General features: G+C 44.7%; 1 protein-coding gene across 1 annotated transcript in view; it reads left to right on the forward strand.

The window, feature by feature from the left end:
• The window catches only part of DENND3 (DENN domain containing 3), a 1010513-nt gene that overhangs the window by 879222 nt on the left and 104740 nt on the right, over positions 1–26551 (forward strand). The window contains exons 21-22 of the mRNA XM_069621709.1: positions 9182–9300; positions 9419–9559. Coding sequence (XP_069477810.1) covers positions 9182–9300; positions 9419–9559 — 260 coding nt within the window. The remainder of the gene's footprint in view (positions 1–9181; positions 9301–9418; positions 9560–26551) is intronic.

Consider the following 26551-nt stretch of genomic DNA (forward strand, 5'->3'; position numbering starts at 1 on the left):
TATTCATCACACGGGCTCCATCTTCAACTCACTTCAGCCCGTCATCCGCCATCGCCGGAACCCTGCAAAACAAGAAACATCATTACTAAAGACTTTAAAGACATTAGAATTACTCGAAACTTACCGTTCGTGCAGTAAACGACGGACAGCAGTCCTCTGAAGTCAAGAGGCCTGCTCCCCTTATCCAGTGAAGAAACTGGTTACAGCACCCTGCCCCGAGGCAGATGGAGAGCACGGCGTTCACTTACCTAAGGTGAGAGCGTTAACCTTTGGGGTTCTACAGGAGAAGAGAAAGGGAAGAAGAGAGAGACATTCAATAACCCAGTTCCTTAATCCCATATTTTCTATCTGCAGACATCTTACCCTTCGAGTCAGACATACAGTGCACAGAGGTCCAGCCCAAAGAGCCAGCCGTGTGTTACACATCACCTTTGAAGATACGGTATACGCCCAGTCAAGACCGGCGCCTCTACGGGAATCAGGTGAGTGTTACATGAAGTGAACAACTTCATGTCTTCAGTTCGACATAGTGTTAAAGGTAAATCGCCTAAGAACATGTATTACATAAAAAGAACAGAAGAATCAAAATATATCAATTATTACAATGCAATCATTGCCCTCTTATGGAATGCAAACATAGATGTGCAGTACATTGCAAACAATTCCACTGCAGTTGCACGATATGTTACAGCTACTTAACAAAAGCAGAAAAAACAGAGCTTCAAAACCTCTCGATTGACCTATCATCAGAGAAACCACTATCTCAGAAATTGTACAGCCTAGGCATAAAAATGCTCTCTTATAGAGAATGTGGTGCCTATGAAGCGGCAGATCGTTTAACCGGTACTGCTCTGTATGGAAAATCAGACAACATAGTATGGCTAAGTCTTGGTCCTGCTAAATCTAGAAAAAGAGTTCTGAAATCATATGAGGACATAGAAACAATTGCCAGAAATGATCCCAACAGCTAAGACATTTAAAAACACAATTTCCTGGACACATAATATCCGAACAGGAGTAGTACTTTGGAAAGCATGTGTCTATACCACATTGCGCAAAACTTTGTATACAAAAATAATATAAAACCCGATGAAAGCAAAGGTAGATATAGAGTGACAGATTGTGAAGGCAGCTTAGTGAAATTGACCAAACAAAGCTTAATAAATCATGTCAAATTGTCATTAAAAACTCCTCAACAGAAAGAACTATATTACATGTCTCCGCTACAACTTTTTAGACCATGGAGAAAAGAGGAAGAGATACTAGATAACTATGACTGCTATGAAGATGCTTTCAAAGCAAATGAAAGCGCCATCACCGATGTGAACTTTACGCAGTACAAAACAATGTTGTACAATGAACAGCAACACAAAGAAGAACTTCAGGCCCAACTATATAGGGACACTTCAGATAGTAGTCAACCTTCTGTAACAGTAAGCCAAGAACCACTAGGTCAGCCACTAATAGCAAATGAGGCAGAATTAGTTATGACAGAAGTGGAAAACACCATGTGTCACTATCAAGAAGATATAAAAGACTTAACTGTACAACAAGCAAAACTTAACAAAGATAAGCTCACCATTTTTGAAGAAGTAACAAAACAAATTGCACATGGTGTACAACACGAAAATAAAGAATGTACCTGCCAAAATTACATACCTGTACTGCTGTACGTCAGTGCTGAAACTGGGTCAGGAAAAACATTCTTAATGAAAATCATCAGCAAGTTCCTTCAACAATTGACAAACAACAAACTGTCAGCTGTTGTAACTGCCTCCACAGGTTTAGCTGCCTACAACATAGGCGGTGTCACTTTACACCGATTACTACTCCTTCCAGTAGAGCACCAAAACAAATTAGACTATTACAAACTTACTACAGAAGCTGCAATGGAACTACACACTACACAGAGTATTAAAACAAATGAAAATGCTACTACTAGATGAAGTGAGCATGGTCTCCAACCTAATGTTGGCTTTGATTCACCTCAGATTGCAAGAAGTACTTAAAACAAACTACAAAGAACTCTTTGCAGGGAAACACATTATCGTTTTCGGAGATCTTCTACAATTGACTCCAGTGAAAGGGTAACCTATTTTTAAAACCTTAGGACACAAACTCTGCCGTAAAACTGTTGGCAGCATAGGAAATGTCAACCTTTGGCAACATTTCCAATACAGAGAATTAACAGAAAACATGCAACAATCTGCAGATCTTACTTACAGCAACATTCTAAAAAGTATTAGAGATGGTGTACTAACTCAAGAAGCACAAGCAATATTGAAAAACCGCCACATTCATGCAGTTTATGGCGATAAAGCATGTGCTACTGATGTTATGGAACAATTAGCGCACAAACATGTCAATTGTATGGCCTTAATGCCAACTCTAGCAAGCTGTTTCAAATTCAATGAAACAATGTTAAAAAAAGAAATGCAACCAATAATGGAAATTACCTACTGGCCATGCACCCAAAACGCTAGGCCCTCCCCACAATCACCTGAATGATGTTTTATACTACAAGTGTACCTATACCTGTAGTATGGTGCAGTAGTTGTGGGCGTAGGCTACAGTCGTGGGTGTAAGACCATAGATTTTTCAAGGTATGGGTATGCAGTATATAAAGCCCATAGTGGCTTATAACTCCAGTGCTTATATCTTTGTCCTGTCCACAACCACCACACCATATCACACCCATTGTGGCTTGTAACTACACTATGTATAAATGTGCTGTTGGAGGCATGGCCTTCGGCCATGCACCCATGACTGCAGGCCCTCCCCACAACCACCTGAGTGATGTTCGATAATACGGGAGTATCTATAGCTGTGATATGCTGCAGTGGTTGTGGCCAGGGCCTAGAGTATTAGGTGCATGTCCATACATATTGCAATGTATGGGTGTGCAGTGGTTTATAACTCCAGTGCTTATAACTTTGTTCTTGGGTGCATGGCCTTTGGCCATGCACCCAAGACTCTACACACTCTCCACAACTATCTGATCGATAAGCAATACTACAGGTGTATCCATTGCTGTGACATGCTGCAGTGGTTGTGGCCAGGGCCTAGAGTCTTGGAAGTATGGCCTACGGCCATGCACCCAAGACTCTAGGCCCTGGCCACAACCACCACAGCATATTACACCCATGGTCGCTTATACATCATTAGCACACCCATAGAATGAAACATAACTGTAGCATGTACTCAATTTGTACGCAGGACTCTAGGCCCTACCCACACCTACCACATACATAATCGATTGTATGGGTGTCATATATGAATGTGATATGCTGCAGTGGTTATGGGCTGGGTCTACACTTTAGGGTGTATGGCCTACAACCTGCAGCCATGCACCCAAAAGCCTACGTCCTGCCTACAACCACCGCGCTATATAAAATCCATGTTGGCTTATAACTACAGACCTTATAACTTTGTACTTGGGTGCATGGGCTTCGGCCATGCACCCAAGACTGCATGCCCTCCCCACAACCTCCCGAGTGATGGGAGATACTACGGGTGTATCTATAGGTGTGGTATGCTGCAGTGGTAGTGGCCAGAGGCTACACTCTTAGCTGTATGTGCATAGATATAGAAATGTATGAGTGTGCAGTGCCTTATAACTCCAGTGCTTATAACTTTGTTCTTGGGTGCATGGCCTTCAGCCATGCACCCAAGACTGTACACACTCCCCACAGCCATCTGAGCGATAAGCAACACTACAGGTGTATCCATTGCTGTGACATGCTGCGGTGGTTGTGGCCAGGGCCTAGAGTCTTGGAAGCATGGCCTACGCCCATGCTTCCAAGACTCTAGGCCCTGACCATAACCACCGCAGCATGTCACACCCATAGCAGCGTATTAATCAATAGCACAACCAGAGAAAAAATAATTTAATTACGGCATGTAGTGAATTTCAATGTTCGCCAACATCACGCGTGTCCTTAGAACAGTTGCAAGTTGGCTGCGCAGAGCACAAACTTAAGTACTACCCTTATGAGACCCTCATTTCTGTACTTACAAACATCCCGAACAAGGCGGGCATAGGGAATACATCATTAACACCTATCGCCTGAACAAATACAGTTTTTCACCTATCTCTTACTGTCTGAATCTCCCTAAGCACTCTGACACAGCAAAACAGTTTCCGAAATTTTGCTGCTGGTCGCCGCAGCGCTGTCGGCAGATCCAAGATGTCGAGCGCATCCAAACATTCTGACGCAGAACACGGCTCACTGCAGCCAATCGGCAGAGACATCGCGTGTCCGCGGTCATGACGCCAGCCCCTTAGCCAATCGGTATCTTGTCCGCGGAGCGAACAGGGAAGTGTGACCGCGGAGCGGACATAGATATCACTAATTTTTTGCAACCTACTTTTTGGTCGTTTTAAAGAAAACTACTGCACAGATTGTCACCAAAAGCATGCTTTTGGGACCAAGCCTCTGCTCCTGCCGCAAGTTTTATACAAATCCGTCCAGCGGTTTGGCCTGTAGGCGTGCGCAAAGTTTTTCCCCCATTCAGTCTATGGGGAAAAAAAGACATTTTGGGAACCCCCCTATAACTTTCCCCCCCCTGGACCAAACATCATCAAAGTTTGCAAAAAATTTCAGAGTGGTCCATATACTGTTATTGCAAAGTTTGGTGAGGATTCGTTCAGGGGGAGTGAAGTTATAAGCCGCCCGAAACGTGCTCTTCCTATGGAAACAGCAACATAATCATAACTACACAGCCACTAATATAAAAACTTTGTTAAAGGGAAGTTATGGTTAAGTTGCGCTATATAAAACCTATGAAATTCAGTGAAAAAACTTTGTTAAAAGGACGTTATGGTTCCAAGTAAACCCGAAAACCCCCTGAAATTCGCCAGTTATGGTAATATAAGCAACCATAACTCGCACCACCACCGTGCACTGCTAAGACTAACACCCAGGACATCAAAGATGACATCACAAATGTCATTGATGACATCACTGATGACATCACATGCCTGGCTCCCTCTTTTTTCCTTTACTGATATATCTAGGCCAGTAACAGTCAGGAACTAAAAATTCACTATACTATAGTATAAAGTACTATATTTGTAGAATTATACTTCAAATATGTTCTTAAAGTAATTCAGTTAGGGTCCACTCAAAGCATATGAAACATATACAAAGGGGATAACACATACTTGGAAGACAGCAATGCTTTCTATGTATGAAGATGATTAGAAAGGTTATCAACACTGTTTTATAGTTCTTTTTTTTTATTACTGTACTTTCCCTGGATATGCTCATATTTGTACACATTGCACTTACACTACTTTCCTTAGGGTCTAGTCACAATATGTGATAGTTATACATAGGGAAGTATTGGCTTTGAAGCAGAGCAATAATTTCTGTGCATGAAAATAATAAGTTAGGTTATGAAGATTGTCGGGCAATACTGCTGTTTTTTTGTTTACTTCACTTACCCTGTATATACTATAATTGTATGTGTTGCCTGTTTGTGTTTTGTGTGCAGTAATGCAATAATGTAGTAAGTGGATTTGATTAGGTACTTATTAAATGTTTCACAGTATGCAAGACTCTAATAAGAAAGCATTTATAATTTTAGTATTTAACATGGCACGATTATTAATATTGCATCTCCATCATGTCTGCTGCACACTATGCATATGTTACTACATGTGTACCTTAGTATATTGGAAAAAACGTCATAATACAATGTTATTTGGATTAATGCATTACTTAATGCACTACGTACCTCATGATATTTAGTCCAATGATCCTTCACACTTTTTTATTAACATTACAATAAGAATCCCTTGTGCATTTACCTTTCATGAAAAGTCTGTACATGTGATGTCATCAATGACATTTGTGATGTCATCTTTCATGTCCTGGGTGTTAGTCTTAGCAGTGCACGGTGGTGGCGCGAGTTATGGTTGCTTGGCTTATTTCAGGGGTTTTTCGGTTTTGCTTGGAACCATAACGTCCCTTTAACAAAGTTTTTTCACTGAACACCTATTCCTCCTCATCCATTAACAATCTAGTACACAGTACATACTTTTTGCAAAACTGCTATTTTTCTTAAAATAGAATCCGCTAATGCCATCCCTCCTCCCCAAGAGACACCACCACTGCTGTAATCAAGGGGCATGAGAAGCCCTGCCCCCTACCTTAGAAATAACACACACATTTTCCCCTGTCCGCCTGCCCCTCCATATTAGTGTTTGGTGCTTCTTCCCTCATTTCCCTCCCCACCTTTCGTTCTAAGCTCTCCTGCCAACAAAAGAATGCATCCAAAAACAAAATAAATGTTCCTTTAGGAACCACCTTTCACAGTTAAAAAATAGAACTAAAAGAAAAACGTATAGACTACATCTACTTTATAGTAAAGTACACAGACTCAATAAGATTTTCCAACATTTCCATTTGCATTTTGTGTTATGCTAATGGGAATATTGTGGCGTTCATCCTCCGTTACAGGGACTGGAACAGTGGATACCGGCCCAGCAGCCCAAGTTATCAGCCCAAGGGAAGCGAGGGTGGATAACAAGGTCTCTGGACCATTATCCCCCCATTCCAGCCCCTGAAATGGCAGATGAAGGCCATTAGCAGCCTAGGTTCCCAAAGCGGGCACCCGGGGTACTAAAAAAGAGGATTTTTATTCCTACACTGGGATGCCTGTGGCGTCCCGGTGTAGGAAGGAAAATCCTTTTCCAAGATGGCCACCATGGAAAGGGAAGGCGGGGGTTCCATACAGGGCCCCTCTTCGCTTTCCATGGCAGCCTGCAGAAGGCAAAAAGAGAACCCTATGACCATATTACCACAAGCACATTTTTCTTCCCTTTCAAATCTATCCTAATTTCGAATAACTTACCACAAAGCCAATCCAAGGTGGACATGGCCACTTTAATCCTATGTTTTGTCCCCTGTGGTCATGGCCAGTAGCCAGATTGTCCGGATCATGACCTTATTCCATGACCCAGCCAATCTGGCCACTGCCCATGGCCACAGGCTACCACTCAGTCACTAAAGGGATACCGCTATTTTTTGTGGCTACATTATGACACTTGTCAAAAAATAAAACACTGGCACATTTCCAAAACCATGCTTGTAGGTACTTGCCAATGCTCCTCACGCAAGTTTGCTGGAAATCCACCCATGTTTTATTTTTTCAAAAGTGTCAAATGTATTCACCTACAATCGTCATATAACCTAGCCCCCACTTGACAAAATCCATTCGGACTTTACGAAAACATTTACATCTAGATCTATAATATTTTTGCAAACCTTTGTGTAGGTTTGTCAAATGGCAACACATTTATAAGGTTCCATGTAATAATGTCGCCACAAAAATCTCGCCATGCAAAAATCTCGCCGAAAAATGGCAGTTTTTTGTGGCGACATTATTGCATGGAACATGCGGAGGACACCCCGGCAACCCCCAAACTTTTTTTAAAAACTTTTTTTTTTGCCCCGGTCCCCATATATATGGTCACCCATATAATATCGCTGTGACCTTTTCCTGCCGATATTATTTACGGCGACAATATATATGGGGATAATATTACCTGATACCATTTATAAGCCTTTACAATATTTTGGGACCCCCCCCTCTAATTTTGCTCCCTCTTGACAGAATCCCACCAAGCTTTGCTAAAACGTTTATATCTAGATCTATTATCAGTTTGCCAAATGAAGTGTAGATTCGTCAAATGGCACCACATTTATAAGCCATTACATTATTTTGGGACCCCCCACCTCTAATTTTGATTCCTCATGACAGAATCCCACCAAACTTTGTAAACTCATTCTGAATCAGGTCAGAAATATACATGCAAAATGTCATGCAGTTCTATTAAGTGGCGCCAAAGTTATAAGCCATTCAAGAACTGCATTTCACCAACCCTGAAATGCTGAGGTGTCTGCAGTCTTCTCAGGACTGTTCGCGAACATCTGAACTGTTCGCGTACTTTCGTGGCAATAAAACTATTTTATTGCTTCTTGCAGCCATATCCCATCCCATCCCATCCTTATCACCCCTCACCTCTCCAGAGATTATTTGATAAGTTTGACAAGTGCAATGTTGTGTTTTTTTAATATGTTTTTACCGCAGTGTTCGCTGACACCGGCAGATGTCCGCGAATCCAAGATGGCGGGCGTTTCCAAAAATCTGACACACTTCACGCTCTTCACCATCCAATCAGTGAACACGTTGCATGTCCGCGGACATGACGCAAGTCGATTAACCAATCCGTGTCCTGTCCGCGGAGCGAACAGGGAAGTGTGTCCGCGGAGCGGACATAGATATCAACATTTTTTTGTGACCTACTTTTTGGTCATTTTTTAAAAAAATTCTGGATGGATTTTCACCAAATTTACAAAAGCGCGCTTTCGGGACCAAGCCGCTGCTCCTGCCGCAAATTTGGTGAAAATCCGTCCAACGGTTTGGGCTGTAGGCGTGAGCAAAATATTTTCCCCATTCAGTCTCTGGGGAAAAAAAGACATTTTTGGGACCCCCCCTGTACCTTTTCCCCCCTGGACCAAACCTCCCAAACTTTGCAAAAAAATTCAGAGTGGGCCATATACTTTTTTTGCAAAGTTTGGTGAGGATTCGTCCAGGGGGAGCGAAATTATAAGCCGCCCAAAAAGTGCTATTCCTATGGGATTAGCAATTTAACCATAACTACACAGCCACGGTAGTGGCTGAGTAATGTTATATATATATATATATATATATATATATATATATATATATATATATATATATATATATATATATATATATATATATATATATATATTAATGAGCCAGCACTAGGGATCTGGTCAGCCTACTCTGATAGTTATGATTTGCCTTTTACAAATCTGCCTTTGCAGCAAAACGCATCCACTTGTTTCAATTACATTTGTTGTTTCAGTGCAGCATGTCTCTTGCTTTGCCTAAATACGCACATTGAAACTTAAAATAAGAAAATTCTCCTTGTGTCACTGTAAATCAGTCTCAGACAGAAGCCGCTTCATGGGGGAATGTGATTCAACAGTAGTCGGTGTAAAAGTATGTGCTTTAGATGCTGGCAGTTATAACATTACAATGTGTATATTTGTATGGAAATCCTTAGCCTGGTTAGCTTTTTTCTATCGAACTTTCTGACTCAGTAATTACTAAATCTGTTTATTAATTGTGTTTATTATGACAGGTACACGAGACCATATAATTGTAACAAGTAAGGATGGTCGCATGATTCAAAAAGTAAAATTCACTGATGACCTGAAAGACCTAGGCTCGCCACTACATTTCCTGCAGCTGTTCCCCGAGGTATTTGTTGATGTCTAAAGTTTTAGGTTTGCACAGTGTTAGTCGGTGCATTTTAGCATTCCGCTGGCACTGTTTCTGTGATACATCTATGGTCATAGTTGTTTTCTGTTGGTTTCAGAAAGGCCAGTTATGGATAGCAAGTTCCGGGAGCAGTAGTGCTGTCTATATCTGGGATGCTAAGGATCTTCCCAAGCCGCCGAAATCCATTCAGCTGCCAGACTGCACAGAAATTAGCTGCATGATTAAAGTGAAAAATCAGGTAATGCTTACTATGCAAGTCCAGCTTCCCCTTAACCCTGTTCTTCGTTGTTTCTTTGGGGGATTCGATGAAAAATGTGTGGCATTGAATTCAATGTTCTGCTTTGATTCTGTTTTTGAAGCTAGAACAGAATGTAATATTTGATATTAATGTACATGATGAATGGGCTACTATATATAAAAATGCCTATCTGTTGGAGCAGTTCCATAACCTACCATGGTACAATCCTGATGCGATGCTTAAAGTAATACCACATTTTTCTTTTTAGGTTGAAAATGTATTTGTCTTTTACTTTTTTGTGTTCATTTGTATCACACTGCGCCACATCAGAATGCTTTCCTGTGGAAAGCAGTGCTGGGGTGCATGGATGGCGACTGTAGTGGATGGATCAAGACGAGGTGGGCGAGTCACAGAATTCATGGGGAGAGTGATCTGGAGGGTAGGGGGGGTCTGTTTTAGCTGTAAGAGCACAACACGAGCCGAGCGACACATAGAGCGTCCACATGGCTTTCTGCCTCCAAGCCCTCACAACACAAACCCTACATGTCATACCCTGCCTCTGCACTCCCCAAAAACAAAACACATATCTGGTATCCTTTCCGCCCCCCACCCCTCCCCTAGCAAGGCAACACCCATACCTGGCGTCCTGCCTCTCACCCACCACCCCACAAAACCTTCACACAGTGTCCTGCCGCCCCACCCTCACAAGTCAGCCCATACTTGGAGCACTGCCTCACCCTAATACAAAACCCATTTCTGATGTCCTGCCTCCTCACACAAAATCCCATACACGACTTCCTGCTTCCCCAACCCATAAAACCATGGGCGGAGCCTGCCCCTAGCTAGAGAGGGCTGAAGCCCTCCCACTTTGATGCACAAGCCATCAGCAGTGGCTCCAATAGCCAAGGGTGCAATGTCAGGAGCCTGTCAAATTTCTAACCTCACAGCGGAGCACTGCGCAAAGAATCATGTACGTGGCATCAGCAAAGGTACGGAGGAAACTCTCCTGGGCAGGCGATATCAATGTACGCCTCCCATGAATGAACTATTGAACTATTGGGACGATGGAAATTTAAGGGGTGACCATGAAAGAGAAACCCAGGACTGATCCCCGGAAAGGTCAGGGGCATCTTAATGAGAGGGCAAACTGGGCATGTTCCCCAGGCCCCCACCCTAGGAGGTGCCCTCACCGGATGCAAAAAAGTCGATGCATATATTTTCCAAAACATAAATAACACATGCCATGATGATGTAGAGTGCTCTGCTGAAGCTCTGAGGCTGCTGGCCGGCTGCTTTTTACAACGAAGTATTGATCTCATCAGTGAATCTTTTAAAGTGTTCAGTGCTCTCTGTAGAACATCAAATTTGTGTTTTCATAGTACCGTAACTCCTAAGGCATTTCCAAATTTCTTTGGAGACTACATTGATCACATGACATCAACACATTTGACATGCATACCGATATGCAAAGAATCATTTACGTAGAAGCGGCAAAGGTATCAGGCAAAACACCTGTCCAGGCGATATCATTGTCACCACTTTACCCCATGACAAAGCCAAAGGCTTAACATCTGGGCTCAGCTTTTAGATGGCCCACTCATCCAATGATTAGCATCAATTTGTGAAACTAAATAGCCACTGAATCAGGATGCAAAGGAAGGCCTGATGGCTATTCATCCGTTTTAGCTCAGAGGAAGGGGTTGGGGGTAGGGGTCAGAACCACAATGGGTTGAATGGCCTACTCACTACTAGATTTCAAAACTATCATCTAGCCCCCAAACATTTTTATGCTGGCTCTGCCCAATGGCGTATTTTAGGCTTTCTGCTGCCCCAGGCCCAAATAAGTGCATGTGCCCCGCCAACTTTACTCCACCTCTGCCAGACTCTGCACCTTCATCTGATGCCACCCCGTCAACAAGCTCAGTCTGCATTGTCCAAACTATGCCCATTCGCCCCTATTTCGTCCCCCATTTTGGTTCCATAATATTATCAGGACTTTTTAAGGTTGCAGGGATTGGAAAGTTATTGCTTCCTCTCTATTAATTCAAGCCTGTCATTTTCTATGTTATGTTAGTTGAAAGAGTGTTTTCAGATCTCTGCTGCCCAAGATTTGGAGAAGGCAGTGTGTTCTACCGTTATGTGCGCTAGAGGTCATTGTTACGGCTTTGTCTCCTTTTGGTTAAGTCCGAAAACAATCTTTTAGAGGGAAGTGATAAGAACATTAGCTGTCTGCCAACTCTACTGAAGTAAGAGAAGTTTGGAATGAGGAATTTTGGTTTCAATGCTAATATTTGGTTGCTCTTACAAATGGCCTGCTGTCCCTCTTATTAGAAGCACCTAAACTGGTCTGTAATATGAATGTAACATAACAAAATTTCTACATCCAGTCTTGTCAAATGGTAAAGTTTACATATGAAATATATGCAAGTGGTACAAACACATCTTATAAAATTGTTGAATAAAAAGAACTCAACCCCTTCTCATGGTTACAGCTCTGGTGTTAGCAGGGCGACAAAATGGAAACAAGGCAAGTTACCTGCTGCAGCCGATGTACCTCCAATCCCTTGTGCTGGAACATCATTAAAATATGGCAAAATCACAAGTGAAATGTGTAAATTCTGCCTGGGTATAACCACCTCAGTAGAGCGAAGGCAGTTCGAGAAGGTTCTTGGAATCTTTGGCTGTGCATTCTCACGGTGGAGTAATGGGCAAGGGCAACCCTGAGCATTCATGTGTGGGAAGCAACAGCATTCCTTGCAGCTGCACAATTCAGGATCCTTTTATAACAAATGAAGTGCTACGTATGGTTTACATCATTGTTGTTTGTGCAATTGTTCAAAATGCCCAACATTCCAATGGTACACCACTACGAGACGACCCTCGGACGTCTCCCCCGAAAGTACATCGCTAAACGCCTCCCGAAAGTGCGCGACTGCCACTGATCCTCTCTGATGCCCCGATAAGAGACCCACGCAGATAGAATGAACTCCAACAAAATAACCGTATTGTCCTGGAACGTTAATGGCCTCGGCTCCAGCATAAAGCGAAGAATGGTGCTCCAGTACCTTAACCGATACTCGCCAGGCATTGCTCTTCTAAATGAAACACATTTGATAAGCACGAGCACCAACTTCTTTAAAAGATCCAACTACTCACACACCTACCATGCCGGATTCACGAAAGGAGCCCCGGGCACGATGGTACTAGTCCACAAGCGAGTCCCCCTGCAGGTTAGGAAGGTCAAAACCGACCCCCGGGGCCGCTACGTAATGATACTTGCCGACATCTGGGGCGAGAACTGGGGCCTCGCTTCAATCTATGCCCCCCCCCACGCATACGAAAGAACTGCTCTCCGAACTACGGAACCTGCTCCTGGAAGAAGAGGCCGATGTATGGGTGATTGGTGGGGACTTTAACGACGTGATGGACACTGCAGTCGATAGATCTCACAGGAGATCTGGATCCCGCCCCGCCTCCACACCACTCGCCATGTTCGTGAAGCTCTGGGAATGACGGACGCATGGCGCTCTCTTCATAACGATGAGGCTAGTTTTTCTTTTTTCTCTGGCGTTCACAAGTCGTTCTCCAGGATTGATTATGCCTTCATCCCCTGCAACATAAATCACAGGCTCCTAGGTGCTGAATTCCTAGCAAGGGGTATTTCGGACCACTCTCCGCTCCTTCTAACCATGAAGAACTCCTCCCGATGTCCGGATCGTAACTGGCGCTTAAACACATATCACCTACGTCTCCCTGAAATTGCGGAGGAACTGGAAAAAAAGACGACGGAATATTTTGAAAACAACGAAGGCTCAGTGGACTGCCCGATCTCGATCTGGGAGGCGTACAAGACTGTCCTCCGTGGGGAAGCTATTTCGACGGTCTCAGCCCACCAACAACGGCAAGCCCAAAGGATCAAAGAAGCAGAAGCACGAGTCCTGGAGTGCGAACGACAAATCCTAGAACACAGCACCCAAGAAGCAAAAGAGACTCTGCTTACGGCCTTTAGCAACTTGGCTCTAGACAATGCACAAATAGTCCATCAGCTAGTCCGGAGCCAAATCTATGAATGAGGCAACAAAGCAAACAAGACCCTGGCCTGGTTGGAGAGGTGCGAACAAAGCAGGGGACACGTCCGGGCCATCAAGTCTCCAGACGGAACATTGCTCACAGATGACTCCGACATTGTTGAAGCATTTGCCGCCTACTAGAAGAATCTCTACACCCCACCCGCCGAGAGCCCGCCTTCCGAACCCTCATGCTACCTTGACCGGTTTGAGATCCCGAAACGTTCACAGCGCCAAACAGATCTCCTGAACGCTGAAATCACTATAACCGAAGTACAAGAGGCGCTTGCACAGCTCCAAACCGGGAGAACCCCGGGCCCCAACGGGTTCCCTACAGAGACATGGAAATTCCATCGGTGGCACACTACCCACCCACATGCACCGTATGTTCCTACGCAGCAAAGGGGTAGGGGCACTTCCCCTGGACCTCAGGAAAGCATGCATAGTCGTCATACATAAACCCGGGAAACCCCCGGAGGAATGTGCCTCCTATCGTCCCATATCCCTGATAGACGGTGAAGCCAAGTTCCTCGCCAGAACTCTCGCCAACAGACTGCTGCAGGTGATAGAGACCCTCGTCCACCCAGACCAATGTGGTTTCATGCCCAATAAATCCACTCGCATGAACCTACGTAGAGTTCAACTGGCGCTGAGTAAAGCCAAGGAAATACCAGCCCCACTTGCCCTCCTTGCGGTGGACTTTGAAAAGGCATGTGACTCTGTGGGGTGGGAGGCTTTGTGGGCAATCATGGCTCGGATGAACCTGGGGCAAACGTTTATATCTTGGGTTAAACTTCTCTATGCATTCCCAGAGGCCATGGTGAGGGTGAACGGCAGGTCCTCTGAATCATTTCCCTTGGGTCGAGGTTCGAGGCAGGGATGCCCGCTCTCCCCGCTTCTTTTCCTCCTAGCCATCGAACCACTCGCAATTGAGCTTAGGGCTAACACCAACTGGACAGGATTCGTCTGGCCGGGGGGAGGGGAAGACCGACTATCGCTCTACGCGGATGACCTCCTCATATACCTCAGTAACCCGAGCACTTCCTGCCCGACTGTCTCCCTCATTCCTAGGGAGTATCAGAACTTTGCGGGCCTAAAAGTGAATGAAACCAAAACCATTTACTTCCCGATCCAGGGGGGCGAGTCTGCGATCCCTGAGACCTGCCCATATCAAGTCTCTATTAGGGAATTTAAATACCTGGGTATACGGCTCGATCCGACACTGGGAGGGTTCCTCCAACTTAACCTACAACCAGTAATTGATCGGTTGAATAGAGATACCTCCCACTGGCAACCACTCCCCCTATCACTAATGGGCAGAGCTGCGCTATTCAAGATGATGACCCGACCCTCCCCAGACTACTGTACGTCCTCCAAAATGCCCCACTTGTCATCCCCCGAGAAACCTTCGCACTCATTGACAGACACCTTCGCACACTGCTGTGGGGTGGGAAACAACCCAGAATAGCCCTTGATACGCTCAAGCGATCAGTATGGGAGGGAGGAATCGGTTTACCCTGCATGCGCACCCATTACCTTACCCATTACGACAGATATATAGCTCTTTGGTCATTCTTATATTCCCAAAATGCTCTTTAATATGCAAAACAGCTAAAACCTCATTGGTTTTATTGGTGCCACTTGACATTATTTTTGGAGTTCTTTCTAATCAATACACACATACACTGTGTTAAGTAATCGCTTTTGTATTCAAATACACGACATCCTTTTTTTAAATTAAACCGTTTCAAAAATTAGGGTTTTCTCTTCAGAAAAGTAAAGGTTAAAAATGATGCATCAGTTTGCAATATTAAACACATACCTATGCTCAAGTCACGCACATAGTTCCCACAGGTGACACTAACACAATATTCAGAAGTAAGCACTAATTTCCCTGCCTGGTCCCACATTTCAGAGGTCTGTGGTCATCCCAAAAGGTGCAAGCACTTGCGCATCCTTCGATGCGCAAGTGCATCGAAGGATGAGAACAAAAACTGTGTTTCTAAGGTACACACTGTTTCACAGCTTTAAAGATGTCCAACAAAGATATCCGTTCAGCCGTCTTTCCAGAAGCTGCTCAGTGCCCCTGCTGAGGTTTATCATGCATCTGATGACATTCTGCTGCACGCTCAGTACTACCAGGAGAACCAACTGCAAAGTAGGTCACACAATGCATAACTGTGATGCTTATAAGTAATCTTTACATTAATAATGTATACACAAGGTAGGACTTTTACTGTGAAACAGTACTACAAACGACAGCAGGACCTCTATATCTATACCCACACATCTCAAAATGTTCCTATGTATTTTAATGACCAAGGACTAATTCCAATGGATGCCCATACCGACGCACAGACCTCACAGTACTGCACTACCGTTAAAAGATGCCAACCCAAATGTCAGCTACTGTTAGGGAGAATTCTCTTATAAGGCTAATTTTCCAAACCTAGTGAGTCCCCCAGCAGCTTTGCTGGATTTTTGGGGTTTGTGTTTTTCTCCTGCTAAGAGTGAGACTCTTTTCCTCCCACTCTTAGGCATGGTTTGAGGTATGTCTTTGACTCTTTGTGTGCTTATGGTCTATGGGGTATTTTACTCCATAGGGTATCATCTGTTTTTGCGTATGTGTTACACAGCACCCTCAGTGCAGTAACACAGGGGCGTCATAGTGACCGCCAAACAGACTCCATACCCTGGGACTGACTACTGTCTCCCAGGGCATGTAAAGTCACCATTGACTTTACTAGTCCTAAATTGTGAACAGAACCAGTACAAACCATCATATTGTGGAAGTACTAGAAGGGGTTAATTATATTGCCCCTGGGTCTGTTCCGCTTCTCCCACCCTGGTCGATAGGTTGCGGAGGTCTTGACGTATGAGGGACACCTCAGAGGATAGGCCACCCATTTTGAGTTCCAAGGATGTCCTCGAGTCTCGGATCGCTTTCATGAGGTCTGACAGAGAAATAGGGGGGTCACAGGGCTCTCCGGAGGCGCCTACCTCTTCTGGGGGCTGAGACTCGCGATGGGGAGGAGCCCCCACGGTGTAGAGGTCCATTTTGCTTTGTAGCGTTTGCCGCTTGGATTTCTCCTTTCCCATGTCGTGATCGAACGGCCTTGGTGGCAGGGATCCGGGTACTTCGCGTCGTCACACCAGGGTTGGATGCAGGATCGGGAGAGGTCCTGTATAGATCAGGCGGTCGTGTAGAGGCTGCTCAGGGTGCTCACTGCTAATCCATGCAAAGGTCGCGTCTAGGGAGGCAACAGCGCAACCACTGCAAGTGGCAATCTCTCTTCCAGGGTCGGAGAGCCCGCGTGAGGTAGTATTGCCTCTTGGGGGTCGTTCTGGCGTGTCTCCACCGACTGCGGTTGCCACTTAGTGGAGGAGAAGGGCGAGGGGGGACGGATCCCGGGGGTCCCGCTTAGTCCAGGGGAGTCTCGGTTAGTTGCGGGGAGGAGTGCCTTTCACCCCCCCCACTCTTAGTTCGGCCCTGCGCGGAGGGCCGTGTCCTTGTCCACAGAGTGGTATGGCACTGGCACGTGCCTATCCCCGGCACATAAAGTGGTCTTTGCAGAGCTGCGCTGAGGCCTCGTGAGGAGGACCGTGTCTCTTTTCCATATGCTGGTGTGGGGCAGGCAAATGTCTATCCACATCACATAGAGTGGCCCCCGTGGTTTCTATGATTCTGCAGATGGTTTTGGTTGCACAGGGGACCCCGAGGGGGAGACAGGCCAGTTCATACACACTCGTACCTTGTGTTGGGGCGCATCCGTGCCCAGCGTATCTTGCATCAGCCGGGGAGCGCAGCACACGGCTCTCCTGCCTTGCTGCAGCTCAACCCTCGGCGTTGTAGTCTCGCTGAAGGGGGGAGGAAGGCATAGCTCTCAACTCACCCGCTTTTGGCGGGTGTCACCCGCCTTGTAAACAGGTGAGTCACCCGCCAAGCCTCGTGCACGCCCATTCATTTCAATGGGCCTCTCACCCGCCAAACACAAAATCGGGTGATTTCACCCGCCTTTGCATCGAAAAAGGTTGAGAGCTATGGGAAGGGGGCCTTCCTCCGGGGACAAGCCTGCGGGCGGGTAGGCTCCGGGACCCCTCTCACACGTGGTGCTGCCAGGGGCGAACGGGTTGCAAGTCGCGCGTCGGGGCTTAGTGTCTCTTCCCCCCACAGGTCTCCGCGGCGGTATGGGCAAGGTGCCGCCGGGACTGCAGGCAGCTCAGTGGTGTGGTTCGGGTCGTCCTCCCGTCCAGGATCCTCTGCCTCCACCGCTCCGTGAAGGGGGAGGGAGTGGGTAGCAGCCGCGCCAGAGCCTCAATGGCCGCAGCCCGCCAGTCTGGAGACACAGGCTGTAGCACACTCCCCTCGTTCCGATTCTACTCAGGGTTGCGCCCAGTGTCTCCCAGGGCTGTCTGGTGCTTCTCGTGTGCTGCTGGGGTGGGATAATTCAGTGAAAAGGGGTTTATTTTCAGGATTAATGCAGCGGCCGCCGGGAGCGGGTATTCTTGGCTCTGCATGCGTCGCGCGCGCATGCGCAGTCTCCAGCCTCCCTCTTAAATTGTTTTGGATGCTACATAAACGATTTGAGACACATTCCTTGGGAATTTTTATGGAAAAACTTTACCTCAACATAATTTTCATTACGCAAAGCCTTTATTTCAATTTTTGCACTTCACACAAGTACTTAACTAGAGATAGTAAGCTTGATGAGCAGGAGAAATGGTAAAGTTGCTTGAATATATAGATGAGTGTTTTATTCGTCGTTAGTGATGATGGTTTTAGATGATGTATATTGCAGAATAAAACGAGATTTTGTGTTGATTTTATGAGGATTATTGAAATGTGAAGTGTTGATGATATTCATGAAAGAATATTTTGTGTAAGCTTTAGTAAAACCATTTGCACAATAAATAAATAACATTAATTAAGCAGTGAAACTGGGATTTCAGCCCATTTTGCTCCTTTAGATGGTGGACATGCAGGCGTAGCTCAGCTTTTCGGGGTTCAATATATCCCCCTACCTCCCCAAACTATTGTTTTTGGCTGCAATTATTTTCGCTGTAGAAGGTACGTCGGAGGAGCGGGCGTGCAGCTTCAATTTTATTGTATACAAATCGCCTAACGGTGAACTGGCGTCTCTAACTCTTCCTTGTTGGAACACTGCCACCTTGTGACCTGATGGGGACCTGCGTCACATAATCGAATGCTTGCACTTTTCAAAATGTTTATTCAAAACGATCATTAAAAATATGGTGCGACCCTTGACAGTGAATGTGGGACAGCAGTAGCCACGCTAGCATGGCATGCTTGCAATTCGTTTTTATTATTTTGGCTTACATTCTGACTGTACATTTTGAGGATTTCCGTAAACTCCCTTCCACTTATTGCAAAGAGACAATTTTAACGGAAGTTACATTTATTGCTAATATAGTATGCCTCTTATACAGTGCAACGGATATTATTGTGTTTGCATGAATACAAAATGCACAACTTCAACAGATACTAATTGTTCTCTGAGGAACAGACATCACATCCAATCTGTCCTATTTGAGGCTGCCAACTTTATTCCAGGCACCTGGGCGCTAGGACAATGGTTTATTTAGATAAAAAAGTTGAAAGGAGCTTGGCCATCTGCTGGGCCTGTCATTGAAATGCCTGTTCAATTTAGTTTGGGTGTTTTTCAGCATTTGCACACGAAGTAGAACTCTCTTCTGTTTACAGTTACGTAATTAGCTAGCTATATATTTTTTAGAATACGTTACTTTTAAACTTTGGAATACATTTTTAAGAAAATTGTAGAACACCTGTCATGCCACTACATGTAAAGATTAATTGAATTTATGAAATAAACGGAATTGAAATCTAACTCTTTCTGGAATAACTGAAGCAGTAGGGCTGTATCCGAGATCAGATGCTCTTGCTAGAAACCCTATTGGAGTCATGAGCCCAGATAGTTGGGACTTTCACAGAAGGGGGGAGAGGGGTCCCCTGGGCCTGTGGTTGCATGCACTAATGTTGACGGATGCCTTTGTGTTGTCTGAGAGCAACCTCATTTATATTTCGGAGCTTTATATTCGTGAAGTAGGACCCAGGGCCTTGCCTTGCCTACACACACGCTTGGCCGAGTCTCCTGTAAGCAGTTTGCTGGAGCAAGTGCGTGTCACCATCTGTTCTGAAGCCTAGTTATCAGCATGCACGAGCAACTCACGTTTCAACAGACACTTTTAGTAGGCTCATGGAAACAGAAACAGCCTCATGTACTTGTAGCGTCTGTGTTTTTTTCTTCTTGCTGATCGATTTTATCCCTCAGCTGTGATTCCATCTTCTTCTCGGTTGAGTATGTAGTTGTGGGTTGGGATTCTTCATGGCCTGTGTAGACTTGTCACAGTAGGGCTGGATTCACAGGGTCTTCCCTGTGATGGGACGCGGGCCGCGTTTGTAGCAGTGCAGACTGTTGTATGTGTCCTACAATGTAGAGACATTTTTTTTTATTAGAGTGAGTAGTGTGACCATTTAAAACTGCAGAGCCCAACTTCCATTACACACTCAAACGTGTTCTTACTGAATTACAGTATTCCATATTTAAAATTTAAAATTCAGGGCATGCTTATGTTCCCATAATGCTCTTTGCTGTTATGCAAATCGACAATATTGTGTCCTATGAAGAAATGCTGCATTGCTGGCCTGGGACCACCCCCTTCAGCCCCGCCCCTCCAAGGATAAGAGGGTTCCCCCACGAAATGCTTCCCATTCCCAGCACTGCGTGTTTAGGTAGGCTCTTAATTCCACGCTCTGTAATTGGTTCAAAGTACTGCCAACTCTCTGTCCCCTTAACTCCTACATTGCGGGTCAATTTTAATAGACCACAGAGTGTTCGAATCTGCAGACATTACTGGCGCGCCCCTTTCTACCGGCAGACATTACTGCCGCAAGTTGGGTACCACTCAGTGGGTAATGATTTCAACTGTTATTACAGCGCTTTGATGACCTGGGGTGAGCTAGCGCTATACAAAAGAAAACTGGAGCAGATATTCAGAGACAGATGGCCAGAGGGTAAGCCACTGCCCCTTGCGTCTGATGAGCGCCTGGCAGATGCTGCCCTTTGCTCTGGCAGGCAAAGAGCAAGGAGGACCCCACTGGGTACGGTACCTGTGCAAGGTCGGGCGAAGACTTGAGACTATCTTCTGTGCCTTGCACACTAGGAAAGGAGACATGGGAGGAATGCGCTTTCTCTCAACCTGAACATGAATCGCTGCCAGAACCCCCAGCAAGGTGCTTAGTGTAAATTGAGGAGAGCTTCTAGCTGTCCAACTGAAGGTATGCACCTGCTGTCATGTAAGCAAGGAGTCCAGGACCACAGGAATACTCCCAAGTATACTTGGCTGGGACACGAAGCGGCTCGTAAATTTATGCTGCAAACTTCTACAGAGTAACAGATAATCAGTTCAAATGATTTTAAATGCATGCAACTCCAAGCTTTTTAGGTTAGCTGTTTGAATTTAAAATGTATTTCAGGTAAAGTAATATGATTCACATTTGTATAAATGATCAGAAATATTTTCTGGTGCTTGTGAATCTGTTTAGATTCCACTGCTATGCACAATCCGCCATGTAGTGGTTGGTCCACAGTATGATAAATGGTTTACTTCCAGAATACTTCTCTGTCGTACTATCCCTGTGTTATGCCTACAGGTACCCACAATGCACCTTGAGTCTACACATTCAGATTGTTTCCTTTTCGCCATTGGTTTGGTCACAAGATTTAAGTGCAGAAACAAACGGATCATTGACCAACAAGACGCCAGCAGAGAACTGTGTTCGGATATCCATGCAGTTCCTCAATAGCCTTCAAAGTGATCCCGAAAGGCATTTGATCCGATCTGCCAAATAAAGTATTAGGCACAGGTTGTATAAAAAGGGTGAAGTGTAAATTTAGCATTCTGCTCTCAAATCCCTCTGCACGAACAGGCTTGATGGGGAAGGCTCTGTTTTAGTTTTTCCCTAAATAAAATGGAACATTTCAGTGGCATGACACTCATAAGGTGATTAATCATTGCTTGACCAGGGACCACATGGAGTAAATGTGTGCAGTGGTTAGGAAATTCAAGCCGAAATCACCAAAAATCAGAAGGCAACTGCGATGGGCAGAGTATGAGTGAATACACAGAAACTCAGCAGCAGGTAGGTACCGGTGTCATAGGCATGGGGCGCTGCACAAAGAAGATGGACTGCCAGAGACCCTTGCTAAGTACTGATCGCTCTCGTCTTCTGACCTTTGAAGGACCAGCCCAACCCTGAAATGCTAATAGTCTTTCTCTTTAGTTCCTACTGGCCCTCTCTAGGAGCCATCTTGGACTGTTGTACTTATTAACACCCTTCATTAATCCACGGGTCACTAGCTCTTCCCGAAACTGGGCACAGAGGATCATGAGCACTATGGGTTGGCGGCCCTATGTTGTATAGGATTGGGTTGCAGACCCCTCATTAATCCACGGGTCACTAGCTCTTCCCGAAACTGGGCACAGGGGATCATGAGCACTATGTGTTGGCGCCCCTATGTTGAATCGGCTTGGGTTCCAGGATAGTGGTCAAAGCGATCGCAGATGCAAGGCGGCTGCACCGCCCGCCCTCACCTCCTGAAGAGCCGGCATAGCTACAAGTCTATTAAATGTTCTGCAGTTTCTTTGTCCTGGTTCTCATCTATAATTTGTGGCCAAATAAGTGGGGAAGTCTGACCATTGTCTGTCGCTCCCCGATTACTGAAATGTTTCATTTGGCCCTGTAGTTTTATTTTTGAACCTTTCAATCCCCTTATTTTGGATGTGTTTTTTTTCTCCGAATCTTCCTCGAACCAAGTAGCATAAAGACCCCCACTGTCTTTCACACATTATTCCCTGTTTTGCCTCTAAATGGGCACTTGAAGTTAGATAATCCAAATAAAGTGGGCAGGTGCACCGATAAGTGGTATAGTCACCTGCTTTAAGTGACCAGTGACCATAACTTTCCATAATCTTAGCACCACTCATTTCAATCTTCAGCCACACCTATACCACTCATACTGTGACTCCACTTCCTTTGCAATCCTGAGAGTGAACGAGATCATTGCACCAGAGACAGCGCCGAGTGCTGCTGAAAGGGATTGGGCACTCACTCCATACTTGCCCCTTCTCACTCTATTTAAAATGGTCTACCCCTGTCTCCTGCTCCTATACATTACATATTATTTTATACCAGAAAAGTCCACCAGAAGGCGTCTTGATCTTTACCAGACCAGAATATACCAAAATAGTTTCCCAGAAGGTTGCTAGACCCTTACCAGACCAGAATATATGTACCAGAACAATTATCAGACCAATTATCCAGACCACAATGATTACCAGACAAAATTACTAAACCAGAATTTCAAATTGGTGTTGACATAACCTTGCAGCTGTGTCATACTTTTACCTCGTGAAAAACCTCAGCTCCTATGACGATTGCCTATAAGCACTACTTGCAGTCAGAATCCTCCCGAGAACCCCTCTGGACTTCAAGTAGAACTCCTCACCTCTGTTTATGCACACTGGAGGCATTTCGAAGGAAGTGGCCTGCAAGTCCATGCTCCCGCCATGTGCAACCAATCTGAGTGACTGTGCCAGGATTGTCGGAGAAACCAGGCTCATGCATCAGTTTTAGGTTATAAGAGACAACTTTATTGTCATCAGGCAAGACAAAATCATTGCATTCTACATTTATCGGGAACTAATCGCTCTAACCTGACCCACTCGCCAGACGCCTCACCTATATAGGTATAAAGGTCACTAGTCAGATTCCAAACCGAAGAACATTCCGGAAACCCTCACTAGTTCTTTCCAGCAGAAATATCCTACCTCTACAAACACATTCCATCTTTTAATTTGCATCTAGAACTTCTTTGATATCAACTTCTGGTTACCGCAGCACATTATGAGTCCCTCTTAGAAGCGTCCCAATGAGGGGCGTACACACCCCTCCCACGTGTCGTCATCCACACTCTTATGTGAATATTTGTCTATACCAGACACAGCCAGTTTATGCAATTACATGAGTCCAAAAGACCTTGGATTCAATTCTGAAAAGCAGCACTTTTCAGCCTTACCTTCAACGCATGCTCAAGAGACTGCTAGGGATCAACTATTACCCCAAGCCAATGTATTAAACTACCTTATAGTACAATACATTTCTCAGGAAAGAAAAATCAATGGAGACAGAAGGCGGACATAATACAGTGGAAACGGAAGTATATTCAAGAAGAACATTCAGAATCCACAGTAGTTCAGACAACAAACTAAATTCACTGGAACTATAGTATCAGTCGCTTTTTGTGATCTAAAGTAGAAGACTCTGTTTTGAAGTGAGCGTAAGACTGCTGTGACATTCATTGAACCCGATAATTACGACTTTCCCTCGAAAATCAAGAGCTATCGCAAAGGGTTGTGCCATATTAAGTTTAATTACACTAGAAGGTGACGTCTAGAACGAATTGAATCCGGCAATACAATTATGGGGTGCTCCATGCAGTGGGACCACCCGATTCGACATAAGGCTGCCACCAGGCCCTTGTTTTATTGAGACCACAACCAGTGCTTAGGGTAGTGACTGTGTTCTAAGGCGGCTTACAGTGAAGATGGAAAGATGGAGACCAACCCCCCTCCTCTAACAGTGAGCTGCTGCTGTTTTCCCCTGCAATCTGCTTGCGTAATTCTCAAGAATCCTGAGTGTCCGTTTTCAGTGGTGGAATCTAAAGGAGCGCCTTTCATTTAAGAGCTTAAATATGTGTGCAAGTTGAGTATCTGGACACTATTTCATTAATCATAGACATAGCAAAACGCCTTCTGTCCTCCAGAGGGGAACGTGAAGTCAAGCCAAGTCTGTACATAAAGCTTGGTGCCAGTGACAGTGAACATTTCACAACGCAGCGGCCATTTTGATATTATAAACATCAATGCACTTCAAAAGGAAAGTAGGCACTATATGTAAAATAAACTTGTGGTTAACCAAGGTTAATCACGGTGCACACAGTATTGTAAGCCATGTGGTGTCAAATCTAACAAGACCTTAGTGGTTCCCTTTGCGTTTCTTATTAGAACAGATGGGCTTGGGAATTGCCCGGAAAGGCATCAGGTTTGGGGGTTAGGTGCAGTATTACAGCTTCTGGGATGCTATTCCCGAGCATATTCCCGAGCAGTTGCTATCAATAGCTGGTCCACTCTGGTCTGGCACACAGGTTTGGGGATTTAATAGGCGTTTGTCCTGTGTGAACCATATACTTAAGTTGTGTCTGTATCACGAGAGATTTTGTTGTAGGCAAAGCAGTGTGTGTAGCCACCAGGCATGTGCATGCGAGGCACAGTATCTTGAAAGAGATCTTAGTCTGCAGTGGAAGCCCAGGCATGCTTTTGAATAGGTTGGCCTCTCCTTAAGCCAACATTGAGGTTAGCCATGGCATTCTGCGTGTTTTGTAACCTCTGGATAGGCAGGGAGGTTTGCATGGAAGGTGTGACATTAGTCAAACTGTGAGTCTAGAAATGCATCTACTGATCCTACTAATGTGGGATTTTATGTTGTTGTGTAGGGTGTGATTTTTGTCATTGTTGAAGTTTTACTTCAGACAATGCCTAGTTGATCACTGCGCCAATTTTGTGAATTCATGCTGAGGTCAACATTCCATGCAAAGCCTTCATGATATACTTTGGTTTGTCATAAGCACTATTTCTCAAAATAAAGTAGGACATAACACAGTTTCTTTCAGGAGATCATGATAAGGATTTCTGTTTTAGCAGCATTGGTCTTGAGGCTGTTTTGATTTGTCCACTTCATTTTAGATTTTAGTCTGTATGAGAAGTTTGTGGTTTTGGTCCAATTGGCCTCTATCCCTTTGGTGGACTTGCATTGTACGCCAATGGGTGACTTGCCATATGGTAAAATGTAGGAAGGCGATGGTAGAGCAGTGTGACCCTGTTCCTGGTCATTTGGCTGTGGTCAGACAAGAAGGGCTTGCACCACCTCAGTACATGAGACGAGGCATTGGTCGTATGCTGCATGCCCTGCATGGTAGAAAGATGGTGCCTTCCTGTGTACCAAATGTCATGGATAGATCTACAGCCCTTTAAAATGATGGCATACCTAGGCCAATAAACAAAAAGCACAAGTCCTAATGCTTCAATGCTAATGAATTTATGGACCACAAACCTGAAATGACTGGCATCACAGATTGTAGTACCCCAATCCCCAACTTGGTAGTATTTATATCCTGACGCAAAGGTGATGACACCAAACGGAAGTATGTAAAGTTGCCTTGTATGCAACTTGTAGGTCTTGCTCTTGTATACCAGAAAGAATAGAAAGTCCAGCAAATGAACAAGCCAAAACAATAGTAGACCATATCCATCCAATAAGTCACAAGGAGACAACATATGTCTGTCTTTTCCAAATAAATTGACCAATGTTTTCTGTAGGAAGTGGAAAAATGTGTCCTCCTAGAGAAAATAGTTGCCTGATGTTCATGACCCTAGGCCTAAATGCTGGGGCATACCTTGCAATCAACAAATATTGGCAAATCCATTGGTTTTGGTGTTGGTAGCTGCATGCCAACTGCTGCTTCAAATACACCAATTAACTCCAAGCAATGAGTAAAGCACAGCAATAAAGGTCACACCCTTTCAAGTGATAATTAATAAAAGTACTTAAAAATTAAACATGCACAACTTCAAGCAAATAAAAATAGAGCAATATATAAAACTGATCAATTGAATTGATCATGGACATCTGGGACTCTGCATAAACGGAAGAAGAAAACATCTGCAACTAGTAACATACACAGAATGTTACCCTTTTAGCAAATCATTGCTATGAACCTACAAAAGGAGGGAATACTGACACCAATAAAATTGGATTTCAGAAACG

This window comes from Ambystoma mexicanum, chromosome 5q (genome assembly GCF_040938575.1).
Source record: "Ambystoma mexicanum isolate Mex_15411 chromosome 5q, UKY_AmexF1_1, whole genome shotgun sequence".
Lineage (NCBI taxonomy): Eukaryota > Metazoa > Chordata > Amphibia > Caudata > Ambystomatidae > Ambystoma > Ambystoma mexicanum.